Source organism: Hypanus sabinus, chromosome 4 (genome assembly GCF_030144855.1).
Source record: "Hypanus sabinus isolate sHypSab1 chromosome 4, sHypSab1.hap1, whole genome shotgun sequence".
Taxonomy (NCBI): Eukaryota; Metazoa; Chordata; class Chondrichthyes; order Myliobatiformes; family Dasyatidae; genus Hypanus; species Hypanus sabinus.
This window is the reverse complement of record NC_082709.1, coordinates 126,536,686-126,550,042: the sequence shown is the minus strand read 5'-3', so window position 1 is coordinate 126,550,042 and position 13,357 is coordinate 126,536,686. Positions and strand designations below refer to the sequence as shown.

Genomic DNA, 13,357 nt, shown 5'->3' with positions numbered 1-13,357 from the left:
TAGTAGCAAATAAGAGATTATTCTTTGCTGCTGACATAATGAAGCCTTCAATTCATACTCACTATGATAATGGACAACAAACTCCTGATCAAGTATTGTACAGGTTTATACTATGCTAAAGTTAAAGGGAGTTGTGTTACATTTAACACTAGGAACCATCTCATTTACTTGGCTTTCAATTCTCTGTTCAACTTCTTATGAGATTATCAGATTGCATTCCATGCTGGGCTAACTTGAGTTAAGTTTTAATTGCCTATTCCCTATGTGATGTTTTTAAGAACAGCATTAATTCTTCTTGATGTTAATATCATTGTGAATGCAGTCCATCTGGGTGTAATCATTGATATATCCTCTGATGCTGTGTGATATGGATTTTATTTTTATTGAATTAAATTTAACTAATGGGCTATCTTAAAACATTATTACAAAATCTAAAATGTGATATTAGAAAATAAATATATAAATGTGTAGCAGCATTTGTAAAATAAAATGAAGTGCATGAAATTATATTTTAACTGAATATCCATTAACAGTAATGAGATGTAAATAAATGAGATGGAAATATGCATTTTATTTATAGAAGAGCAAAAGCTCAATTAACAGCAATTACAATCAAGAGACAAACTCATACATGAAATAATTAGATACTGAAGCGATGAATTATAATAGGTTTAAGGTTCTTCCTCCTTTGAGATTATATGGAGCCTATCAAAACTGATAAATTTCTGTTTTTTTACACTTCAACATCATCCATTCAATATACATACTACCTATTAACTTTAACACGTTGGACACTAAATTTTAACTGACGTTATTCAGTTAAAAATCTGTTCATTTTTTGAAATGTTGGAATTCTTCCAGGTTTTGAATCAACTGCACATTTTGATGATACTGTGTCAATATTCATACCTAACAAGTGAAGTCCTTCCTGGCACATGGCACAGAAATTCACAACAGTGATTTGTCCAATTTTGACACCTTTAAAAATTATTTGAATGCTTCCCACAATTGTTGGCCAGTGAGTAGGAATACAGAAACTGAAGAAGTAAAACGTTGGAAAACAAAAGATATTAGTTCATTGGGAACAAATAAACACATGAAGGGAAAGTGCAAAGAAAATAACTGGCTATTCAATATCATTTCATGTACTTTTTTTCTTTAGCTCTTTGGTGACAGTGAAGCAACTCTGAAGAAATCTTTAGAAGGGATCTTTAATGAATGTTCAACAGATACCAGTGTAAGTATGTATTGACTGCATATACCGGCTTGACTAGACCTTAACCAACATAGGATGAGGTTAACTGTATTGGGATTAATGTTTGCATTTGAGTAAAGGCCTTTTTCTGAATAAACTAGGTTCAAAAACATTGATTTGCATTAGTATTAGATTAATAAAAACTCTGGAAGTTTGTTCTCTGTCATGCTAATGTAAAGGAATTATTATATAGACCACCTTCATATTATGGGGAACTGTGTTCCATGGAAACACTGGTGTATAAGATGATGAGAGGCATTGATCGTGTGGATAGACAGAGGCTTTTTCCCAGGGCTGAAATGGCTAGCACGAGAAGGCACAGTTTTAAGGTGCTTGGAAATAGGTACATAGGAGATGTCAGGGGTAAGTTTTTTACGCAGAGAGGGGTGAGTGCGTGGAATGGGCTGCCGGTGACGACGGTGGAGGTGGATACAATAGGGCCTTTTAAGAGACTGCTGGACAGGTACATGCAGCTTAAAAAAATAGAAGGCTATGGGTAAAGCTAGGTAATTTCTAAAGTAAGTATGTGTTTGGCACAGCATTGTGGGCCGAAGGGCCTGTATTGTGCTGTAGGTTTTCTATGTTTCTATGAAACAGGCTGTAATGAGATTTTCCTTAAAGCAAAGCTGCATGTGCATCAAATAATGCAAGTTGGAGAAAAGTGTTACTTTATTTACTTTTTTTTCCTGACATAAGTCCGCTGGAGTGAATTTTATTGCATATCTCAGATTTTTGAGTGGTGATTTTTGTAAGAGTGGATTTCCAAAGCATGATAAGCAATAATGTGGGTGTACTGTATTTGCTAATTCTTCTGCTGAAACCACGGAGAAATATTGTTCTGTTAGTTTCCTCTGCACTTACAGAGCAAACAGATGTAATCTGACTGAAAGCTCTGCTTTGAGCACTTCTCCCTCCTCCCACCCCATTATACACAGTGAATAGCTGGGAATCTCACAGATTGGGAAAGTAGGTTCAATTCCCAGTCTTACTGATACCATCTGAAACAGTAAAAGGACTACTTTGTTTGTCTTTCCTTCATTAGGGAGAGCAATGAGAGTGAATGTAGTATTTGATTGCTGCTACAGAATATTTTGATTACTTCGAATGTTAGGTGAGGGGTAATATTGACCATTATGTTCTCATGATCATCTCAGAGTCAAGTTTGACTAATAAGTAATGTTCATTTTTTTTAAACACCAGTGGTTTCCCTGTGTAAATGTGCTTAGATAAACAGGCAAATAGTGACATAAAAAACTGGTGGAAAAATTTAGATTCTAGTTTGTGGGTTTGGGATACTTCTCATTTCATGATGATAATCAAGCACATTTCTTCTAATTTATTTTATTTGATTGTATGATTAATAGAGAGATAATTTTTCTGAAAAATACTCTTGCACATTTATAGGAAAAGCCTTCAGATAGATGAAGTTCATTTGTTTTATTTAAGCAGAAGTGCTTGTCTCCTCAGCTGGTGAGAGGCAGTTGTGATGGAATTTGGATTGAAATTCTTTAGAATTTAAGGCGGTTAAATAGTCAGGTCTTCAACAATAAACACAAAGTGAAAGTTATAACTATGGAAGAAATATAATTTTTTATTCCCTCTTTTGTAGGTGACTCCAAGGTATTTCATAGAAACATCATCAACTAAAATTTGATGCTAGGAAGGAGGAGATTAGTGCTGGGAGCATTTTACCACCAGTTACTTGTTTCATTGTGCAGCTTGGAGGTCAGAGACAAGCTAACTAGTGAAAAGAAGATAATCAGCTGTTCCATCTAGAGTAACCCAATTGGACAGGAAACCAAAAGTTTGTTCACAAGGTGGTGAAGAAAGATTTTGGCATGCTTCTGAGTACAAAAGTTGGGGCAACTGTCCAACGTGTTGATGAGACCATACATGGGGTATTTGTGCAATTCTGGCCACCTTGCTGTAGAAACAATGTCCTTAAGCTGGAGAAGATGTAGAAAAGATTCCCCCTGGGACTTGAGGGGCTATGTCATAAGGATAGACTGGATAGACTTGTGTTTTGTTCCCCCCCCCCCCCGGAGCATAAGAGGCTGAGGGGTGACCTTATAGAGGTATAATCACGAGAGGGCATAAATAAGTGATGGGTCATATATTTTTCACAGGGCTGGGGTGTCTTTAGACAAAAGAGTATAGTTTTAAGGTGAGAGCAGGATAGATCTAAAGGAGATCTGAGAGGCAACTATTTTTCCACATAGAGGGTGATGGGTATGTGGAATGAGCTGCAAGAGGAGGTTGTAGAGGTGGGCGCAGTTACAGTGTTTGGACAATTACATGGACAGAGGAGTATGTGGCAAATGGGTCTAGGTAATGTAGGGATCTTGATTGGCATGGACAAGCTGGGTTGAAGTGCTTGTGTAACACTGTGACCCAATGACTTAATATGAGAGTTTATAAGTCGTGTAGTAGTGGAGGGAAGAGTGAGATAGAATAGAGAAAATTAGAGGGCTTATCACAGAGTTCAGTGTCATTCCAGCTGAAAATACTACACCAGTGGAGAAGAGATTAAACCTGTGCATAGATCAGAGGCCAGTATTAGAGGAAAATAGATCTCTTGGAGAGTTATAGGCTTTAGAAGAGATTACAAAGACAAAATGGGGTTCGAACATGAAATGACTTGAAGAAGTGTAAGAAAATTGATTAACAGAAGGCCAGTGGGCATAAGGGTACATTGGTAATGGTTAAATGGAACATGGTGCAAAGTAGGACCCAGGCAGTAGATTTTCAGTAACCTTAAGTAAACAGGAAGTAAAATGAGAAAAGCTAGTCAGAATATTATTCAATAGTAGAGGTAAAACAAATGGTATAGATATGTAATCTGAAGTCTATTTTGTGGTCAAGTTTATGACAAAGGTTATGATGACAGCTCTCCTATTGCTGCCATCAGGAAGAAGGCACGCGATCCTCAGGACTCACACCACCAGGTTTAGGAACAGTTATTATCCCTCATCCATCAGGCTTTTGAACCAGTAGGGATGACTTCATTTGCCCCATCACTGAAGTGTTCCCACACCTATGGACTCACTTTCAAGAGCTTTCCATCTCATGTTCTCAGTATTGATTGATTATTTATTTATTATAATTATTTGTCTTTTGTATAGTTTGTTGTCTTTTGCACATTGGTTGTTTGTCTGTCCTGTTGGGGTGTGGTCTTTCATTGTTTTGTGGATTTACTGTGTTTGCCCGCAAGAAAATGAATCTCGGTTGTATGATGTGACTTATACTGTATGTACTTTGATAATAAATTTACTTTGATCTTTGAACTAACTGATGCAATTTCAGATAGAAGCTGGAGATAGGGATTAGCCCCTGGTAAAAGAATGAAATTTCTAATGGAAACCAAAAAGCCTGTTTAATTAAGTCTACTCTTAATTGAAAAACAACTGCTCATCCAGTGCTAGATGAGAAGCAGGATGATTCCCCCATCTGTGAAAATTCTGAGCAATTTCGAGACAAGGTAAATGTCCAGTGAGCTGATCTGAAGTCAGAACAGATATAAAAACTGACACCATATGATGGCGAGGGACAGCATTTGGAAGAGAAATAGGAGATAGATATCAGTGGTGACATTATAGGGGCAAGAAGAGAAGCACTGCTAGTCATTCTCACTTGTAGTAATGTTTTAATCCCCTTGTGCAATACTGAATTTACTTTGGTTTAATTCATATCACTTTTCTTCATTTGGTTTATATTTTTCTTGCTTCAAAATATTTTGTAATGACTGATTTCTTCATCAATATGTATTTGTACTTTTAAAGGCAGCTTGTGGCAAGGAGGAAATGTTACAACTTGAGTTCAAAATTGTGACAATTTTTTTAGTTTTACCTGCACAAATTCAGATTGCATTTTTATGAGGAAGCTGCAGATGCCACCTAGTGGCTTGAGGGGCTAAAGCTTCCTGTGTTAGCAATAGTGGTGCCTACCAACTTTGGATGTGATTAATTTGCATATAATGCTATTTAATATTTCATGATAATTTCTATCAGACTCTGTAGAAAATTTAAATTTTGCCAATAATTGTCATATATCTGATTTATACTCTTGATAATATGAGAAAGTTGAATTATCAAAGATGAGAAGAAATAGTCATTGAAGTATGCAGACATTTTGATTTGTAGATCTTTAATTCACAGCCTGTTATTAACTGGCCAAGCAAATTAATAATTTTAATTCTATGTATTCTGATTTGCTGAAACAAATATTTTTAAAAAGTTAACCAAGTTGTAAAGAGTTGGCATATCAACTGTATGTTACTGACTTCTTAAAAATTGGTGTTAATTTTAGGTTTTGCTCTCAAACAATGGTAATTGAATTACCACTGTATCTTTATGTCATCTTCCGCTAGAAGACTTTTTTATTAACCCATTTGTTGTGAAAAAAGAGTTTGAGTGCAGGTTTTTACTGTCCTTTCCTCAGAGAGAAAAGAATCTGAGCACAAGTATTCGGCAACAATCATCTGGGAGTGACAACTGGGTTACTGATTCCCTCGCACCTTCATGGGTCTGTTTACCAGATGATCAACCCATCCTGATTGTAGTACATCCAGGGATCTCAGCTCAGGAAATTCTTGAAGTAGCCTGTAAGGTATGTTTACTGTCAACTATCCTATATTTTCATCAGGATAATGATAAAAATAATATTTAAAACTGGTGGTTGGTTAAATCAAGAACCCTACAGAATTTTAAAATAGTAATTATAGAATAAAACTTTTTTTTGCAATTGATGGCATTTTCTGCAAGGTAGTTAATTAAATATATTTTGTGACTACATCTTTTTATGAAATTAACTTAAAAAATTTGCTTTATCTCCTCCGTTACTTATATCCGTTACTAAGTATCAATTCCTTTAACTCTCCTTAGCATTATTCTCTTCATTTGATTATATTTTGCTGGTGGTTCTCTAGAGAACTATCAGTGAGGTGCTTTGTATAGCACCAACCCTATTCTGACCTCTGTGCCTGCACCTCACAATGCTGAAAGCAGATGTGAGCTGGAGACAAACTTAAGACAGGAGAGGATTGCAAGCACCTTAAGGTGAGAGGCCAAATATATTTGCATCTCAGCCTCTCAGCTTCACATCATTTGAATTGTACTATTGACCTTAATTGTAAAGGTAACTGGAGGTAAGTAGTTTGTTTTGCTTAGCTTAATGTTCTTCTAAAGAACATATTTCTTAAGTTTGTTTTGGTGTAAATTTATAATCTTTTTACCTTTTGATAATTTTTAAATCATAAACCTTTCGGACTTTTTAAATATCTCTTGCCATTAGCCCCATTTAAAAGCAGGTTTAAGACAATTGTTACACGGCCATCTAGGTAATTTAAGGAGCAGACCTGCTACATGATACCTAGTTACTGCTCACAGGATGGCCATGACAGCAAAGGCCTCTGGGACATTCAGACCCAGAAGGCCATATGAATTAAGAAGTTCTTCAAAAATACCATGGGGTTGAACACAAAGACCATGATTTGCCTATAATCTTTTACTGCTGCCTTTGCAACACTTACAAAAACAAATCAACATACTTCTGAGAATATGGTATTATAAGAATAAAAATATAAAATACCATTCAGGTGAGTAAAATTACTCAGAGCTTACAGCACAGCAGGCAGACAATTCTTCCAAAGATTTATTGAAACCAAGTTAAAAGTAATAATAAAATGTTACAAGTTCAAACCCTATAAAAGACATATTGTAAGGAGTAAAAAAGTTGTAGCGTATTACAAAATGCTATCACTAAAATAATTTTGAAATCCTAACTTGATCTTACTTAACTTTAACTCTCAATTGTAGCTATAGCTTCAATTTACATGGATTTCCAATTTCGATTCTGCATTCTTTATACCTGTATTGTTTGCCAGGTTATTGCTATCTGTGCAAAAGATCAAATCTTTAATGCAGTTTCCTTGTATATTGTCTACATCTGCCAAAACAAAAATCACAATCCTTGATCATTTTAATGAGGTGAACCCAAAGGGCCCTTATTGAAGTTAATGTCTATGTGCAATTAAATCCATAATTACTGCAATTAATTTGTCCGTGTTTTGATACCAGTTTAAAATATACTTATTCGTGCCAACACTTAGCTGTTGACTTCAAAGTTACAAAGTTGTGTCCCATGAACTCTGAGAAAGCAGATCTGTACTGTATATTGTGTCCTCAGTTAGCCTTGTTTATGTCTCTGTATGAATGATTTCTTTCACAGATGCTTCAGGTCATTACACTGTTTTAAACGTTTCTTCCAAAGGATCTAATGGTCCCTTATTGCAAGCTGGTATAGGAAATTTAGTTAATTTTATTCATAAATGTCACTTCTGCCTTTACAATTACCTATTTGAGTTCCTTAACATTGATTTACCTTGAATTAACTGCAGGGTTGGCTGCACTCTGTGGTGGCATGATGTTGTGGATTGATGAATTTTGATGATAGCACTGGAAGAACAGTAGCTATTCATTATCAAGTGTATAACTTTAATCAAAATTGAAACATGATGGCATTCCTCTGTTGTTTTTTATATCTATCTTGGTTAATATGGTTACAGAGCTTGGATGTGATACTTATTGACGAGTTACTGCAGAGCTTTCTACAGAAAAAAATACATCGCTATCATCATGAGCTGGTATTGCATGGGTTGGATATTTTTGAACCTGGTAACAGGAATGCTGATAAAGCAAACTGCTTTAAAAATTATTGGAAACATTTTCTGGAAGCATCTATAGAAAGAAAAATAGATTTAATATTTCAGGTCTGAATTTTGTTAAACTGTGTTCAAGTGAGGGATGAATTATAGAACTTGGTAGCGCTATTGTGGTTGAGATCGGTCAGGCTTGTACAAAACAGGGGTTAGAACAGGTACCTTTATGATTTAATGCCACAGTGTGCAATGAATAGGAGAATCCTTTGAATACCTTAATTCCTTAAGATTTATGACAATATGAAGAATAAGCATTTCTCATGTCCTGGGTATAATTTATTAATTGTGTTTTAGTATTGAATTGAGCTTTATTTCTTACATAATTCACATACATGAGGAGTAAAAACCTTTATGTTATGTCTCCATCTAAATGTGTAATGTGCAAATTATAGTGATTTGTATATTTAAAAAAAACCTAGATATTTAAAAAAGATTCAGCTAAGTAGAGACAGAGGAATAGACAGGAAATAGCTACTCGGAGGTCTTGGAAGTGATTTTTAGGAAGCACTTAAAATTACTAGTTCAATATTCTATTTATGTTATTGTTGTGTGCACCCATTTAGCGACACTTATTGGATATTGGTTTTTGCATGGTAAGCTCTGTGTTTTTTTAAGAATCAGTCCGAATAGAAACACAAAGAAAATTATTTTGGGATATCCATTACAAACTTGTATAGTTTATTTTATTGATATTTTTGATCTGATAGGTAGGGTTACAAAACATTACAATCTACTTGATATATGTTATTCATAATTTCTGTATTCATCTAAAGTTGTCAAGCAAATGGCACAGCAGAAAGTCTAGAACTTCTGCTTCCAAAACTAGCTGCATTGCTGCAAGTAGATGTTTGAACAAGGTGAGGTCTTTTGGGAAGAAATGATATACAACACATGGGAAAAGGAGTGAAATTGGTAGCTATGTGCAGAAGAACCTTGAGCGATGGTGATAGATACTTTGGTATGTTTACAGTCAAAATAAACACAAACTACAGTGATAGAGATTGAGAGCTGAGAACCATAACTTACAAGTGGAGATTGAATTTGACACTGACATAGATGAATTTATTCCTTGACTGGAGCTCTCATGAGGATAAATTATATAACATAGAAACTATAGTGCTTTATGTTACCAAAAGTTCATTATCATAAAATTGCTGTTATCCTGAGTAACCTGCTTTCCAACTTATGTCCCATTTCATCCTCCAATTTTATTTTATTAGTAATGCCAGGATCGTGTAAATAATTATGTAAATTTTATTCTTGTGTATTATTATTTACACTTGATTAAATAATGCTGGTGGACATGTTACATATAATTTTAGATATTAATTATCTGAATTCTTTGATAAATTCAGAGGTGAAAATTCAGTGTTATTTGTAATTGTAAATTCTATGTTTAAACTCCAATAGTTTGGCATTCTCCATATATTAGTGGATAACTGGCTATCAAATGTAATTTATTCTGTTAATATACTCTCTTTTAGCTGCTAAACAGTATACTAATTTGTTGAGTGAATCAGTTAAGTTGAAAGCTGTTAAGGAAGTTGAAAGGGAGCAGGGGAACTTGACCCTGTGAATGCAAAAAGAGCGCATAAGTCAAAGACCTGGCAAATGGTAAGGAAACATGAGAACCAAGCCCTGGAGAATGGAAATGTAGTGTGGGAGCTGAACTCCCATTGAGTTGAGAGTGAGCTCAGAAAACATTACGTAGTGAGCTAGATGTTGGACCATTGGAGCTTTTGAATAGTTGCATTGTGGACTGTTGGAGATTTGCAGGATTCATTTTGTAGTTCAATTTTTAGGGAATTAGAAACATGTTAGCTTTAAAAACATCTCTCCTCATCTGCTCTCAGGATGAGTCTTTTAATTCCAGAACAAAGCAGATGTCCTCCTTTTTCAAAGAAAGGGTCTTCCCTTCCTCCACCATCAACACTGCCCTCAACCATATCTCTTCCATTTCACACACGTCTACTCTTCACCCATCCTCCTGCCACCCTACCAGGGATACGGTTCCTCTTGTCCTCACCTACCACCCCACCAACCTCCGTGTCCAGCGCATAATTTTCCAAAACGTCCGCCACATCCAACTGGATCCCACCACCAAACATATCTTTTCCTCTCCTCCCCCCACTTTCTGTTTTCCACAGGGATTGCTCCCTATGCAACTCCCTTGTCCATTTATCCCTCCTCACTGATCTCCCTCCTGGAAATTATCCTTGCAAGTGGAACAAGTGCTACACCTGCCCCTACATCTCCTCCCTCACTACCATTCAGGGCCCCAAACAGTCCTTCCAGGTGAGGAAACACTGAGAGTCTGTCGGGGTCATATACTGTGTTTGGTGCTCCTGGTGTGGCCTCTTGTATATTGGTGACTTGAAGTAGATTGGGAGATCACAAGAGTAAGTGCAATCTCCCAGTGGCCACCAATTTTAATTCCACTTCCCATTTCCATTCCGATATGTCCACCCATGGCCTCCTCCACTGTCAGGATAAGGCCACACTTAGGTTGGAATAACAACACCTTATATTCTGTTTTGGTAGCCTCCAACCTCATGGCATGAACAAACTTTCAGTAATGTCTCCCCTTCATCATATCCCATCTCCTTACCCCTCACTCATGTTATCTTCTTGCCTGCTCATCGCCTCCCTCTGGTGCTCCTCCCCCCCTCCCCACCACCTTTATTTTCTTTCTTCCATGTCCTTCTGTCTCTCTCACCAATCAACCTCCTAGCTCTTTGCTTCATCCCTCCCCCTCCAAGTTTCACCTATCGGCTGGCATTTCCCTCTCCCTTACCCCAGCTTTCAAATCTACTCCTCAGCTTTTCTTCTCCAGTCCTGCTGAAGGGTTTCAGCCCAAAACATTGACTGTACTTTTTTCCATAGATGCTGGCTGACCTGCTGAGTTCCTCCTGGATTTTGCGTGTGTTGCTCTGTATAATTCTCTCATTTACCACAATGCAACTCTTAACAATGATACTGTTATGAAAAGATGATTTGTTAGTTGGAATGCCAATAAAATAGTGATATTTTTCAGTCAGCAATATTTCGAATATATTTTTTCAAATGTGACCTGACTACAGTACCTAAATGTATAAACATTTAGGCTAAGATTCTGTATGCCTTGATGTGGTCTAAGTCACATACTCATTTGTTTGCATGTTTCTCATTAATGGCCATATTCCTGAAATGTATGAATGTAAATAGAGTTTGTTGTAAATTATTGTGATGCCTTCTTCTGTATTATAACTTCTTGTTACCTGTGTTTTCTCTCCTGTCTCCTGCATCAGCTCATGCACATTTCCCTTTTTGTTTGATCTGCATCTTCTCACTTCAAATCATACTGTGAGTTAAGAACCTGAAGTGTTCTAGTATAGTAGAATGATAAAGATATCAAGTAATCAAACATTTCATTACAGGCTTTTAAGAAGAAAAGGATTTTATTGCAATTATTGTGTGGAATATTTTGTAATAATCACTAAAATATAATATTTTATTAATTTACTTCATGAACAAAAAATGTACTTACATAAAAGAAGTACTTACTAAAGAGCAAAATACATTTATTTGTTAACTTTCCTACATAATTGATGACTTGCTTTAAAAGCCTGCAATGGAATTTAGAATGCTACATAGTGCTGGTAGATGCTTGAAAGTATTTTGCAAATGATTTTCATTTTTATATCCTGCTTCATTGTTTAAAACTTTAACCATTAATGGCATTCCTTAATAGCGCCCTCTGAAAATAGATCTACTACTTAAATGTAAAAATATACATTGTAATATGTAGTTTAATTACACAGAATGTTAAACTGTGTCACAATTATTTTTCTAACATTGTGTTGTTTGCTCTTTTTGATCAACAGTATTGTTCGATGCATTAATAAATGTGTACATGCCATCCAAGGAGGGGCGAAAATCTGTTTCAATGTAAAAATAAATTAGAATGCAATAAAACTTTCTGATTAGCCTATTTGTTTTGTTCTAAAGGACAACGTTTCTTAAATCCAACATGTTTGAATAACTAATACCAAAATTTCAAGGAACGCTTAAGGGAAATTCTGTTCAATTAATTCTGAAATAGCTACTTACCAAACAAGTACTATGCTCTTAGTGTAGATAATGAAATTAGTAAATGATATCCACCTCAGTTTACAATTTTGAAAATATTCTATGTACTACAAAATGACTAATGGAACAGACAAATTGTTATTAACGAGTGACTCTGTGGGATAAATTCTTAATATATTTTATAAAGAAAAAATATTTAAAGTAATAATTTAATCTTTACCTAGCTGTCTGCAATTTCATTGTGTGAACTTCTGCATATTTTCATGACCCTTTTGATGAAATGTTCAAGACTATCTTAAGTAAGGAGATAATTTAAATTCTCTGTATTAAATGTTTCTAATCAGCAGTTTTTTTTTCTGTGCCTCATTGCCTATTTTGGGGCATTTCAAAAGTTTATTATGTTTAGAAATTAAATTAAGTGATTAGAGAGTGGGAATGTACAGGTTTAACAAAACCAAATTGATGAACTTTGCAAAGTGAGAACACTAATTCATTTGAAAAGATTTATATGTGAATCTGAATATATTTTTAAATAAAGAAACTTGTTTGTTTTTTTAATTTGTGGACCACCAGTTAAATGCCTTTCTGTTCAGAATTTAGTTCTATTTTGTTAACATCTTCAAAAAATGCCTAATATCTGAACATAGTTGATCTGACTAAAGATCATGGAAACTGCATTGTATTCAAAAGTCAACAAAATTAGTTACCAACCCTTTTATAGTGACTAGTTTTCAGCCTTCCATTATTTTCATGATTTTGTATGATGAATTTGTGCCTTTCTTTGTTCCTATTTTGCATGTCTGTAGCTCCATTGATTCAGTGCGTGGTCTTGATGAAGTACCATCATATGATCAGGGCTAAATTATATTCAAAGTCCATACTACATAGCCAAAGAAAAATCAATATGCAGGATTATATTATTAATTCCCTTGAAAATAAATCATTAAAAATGCAAATAAGTATTTTGTTTAAATTGTCATTAGTTAATGAACATTAAGGGAAATGTTTTAATATTTCACATGCTGGAGAATTTTAGCTCAAAAAGTTCCCATAGGGAATAACTTCAAGCTCCAAAGTTGTCATGGGAGTGAAGAATGACCGTGAAATCTTAGCTAATCTCTTGTTTATTTAATACATTCAAATTTGCACACTGAAGCACAAACAAAAATGCAAAAGAGATGCATGGTTGTGAAGAGGAGGAGTAGGTCAGGGATATATTCTTCCTTAGTCACTGTTCACATGCTACTATGCATATTAACTCTTTTATAAAAAGAATCTGAAAGTAGTAGCATTCTATATGTTATCCATTCAAAATAATG

The 13,357-nt window shown here is 35.1% G+C and overlaps 1 protein-coding gene across 1 annotated transcript in view; it reads left to right on the top strand.

Annotated features, from left to right (window-relative positions):
• The window catches only part of tiam1a (TIAM Rac1 associated GEF 1a), a 202,589-nt gene that overhangs the window by 38,899 nt on the left and 150,333 nt on the right, over positions 1-13,357 (top strand). Inside the window, exons 8-9 of the mRNA XM_059968121.1 lie at positions 1,163-1,237; positions 5,693-5,860. Of these exons, the coding sequence (XP_059824104.1) occupies positions 1,163-1,237; positions 5,693-5,860 (243 nt within the window). The remainder of the gene's footprint in view (positions 1-1,162; positions 1,238-5,692; positions 5,861-13,357) is intronic.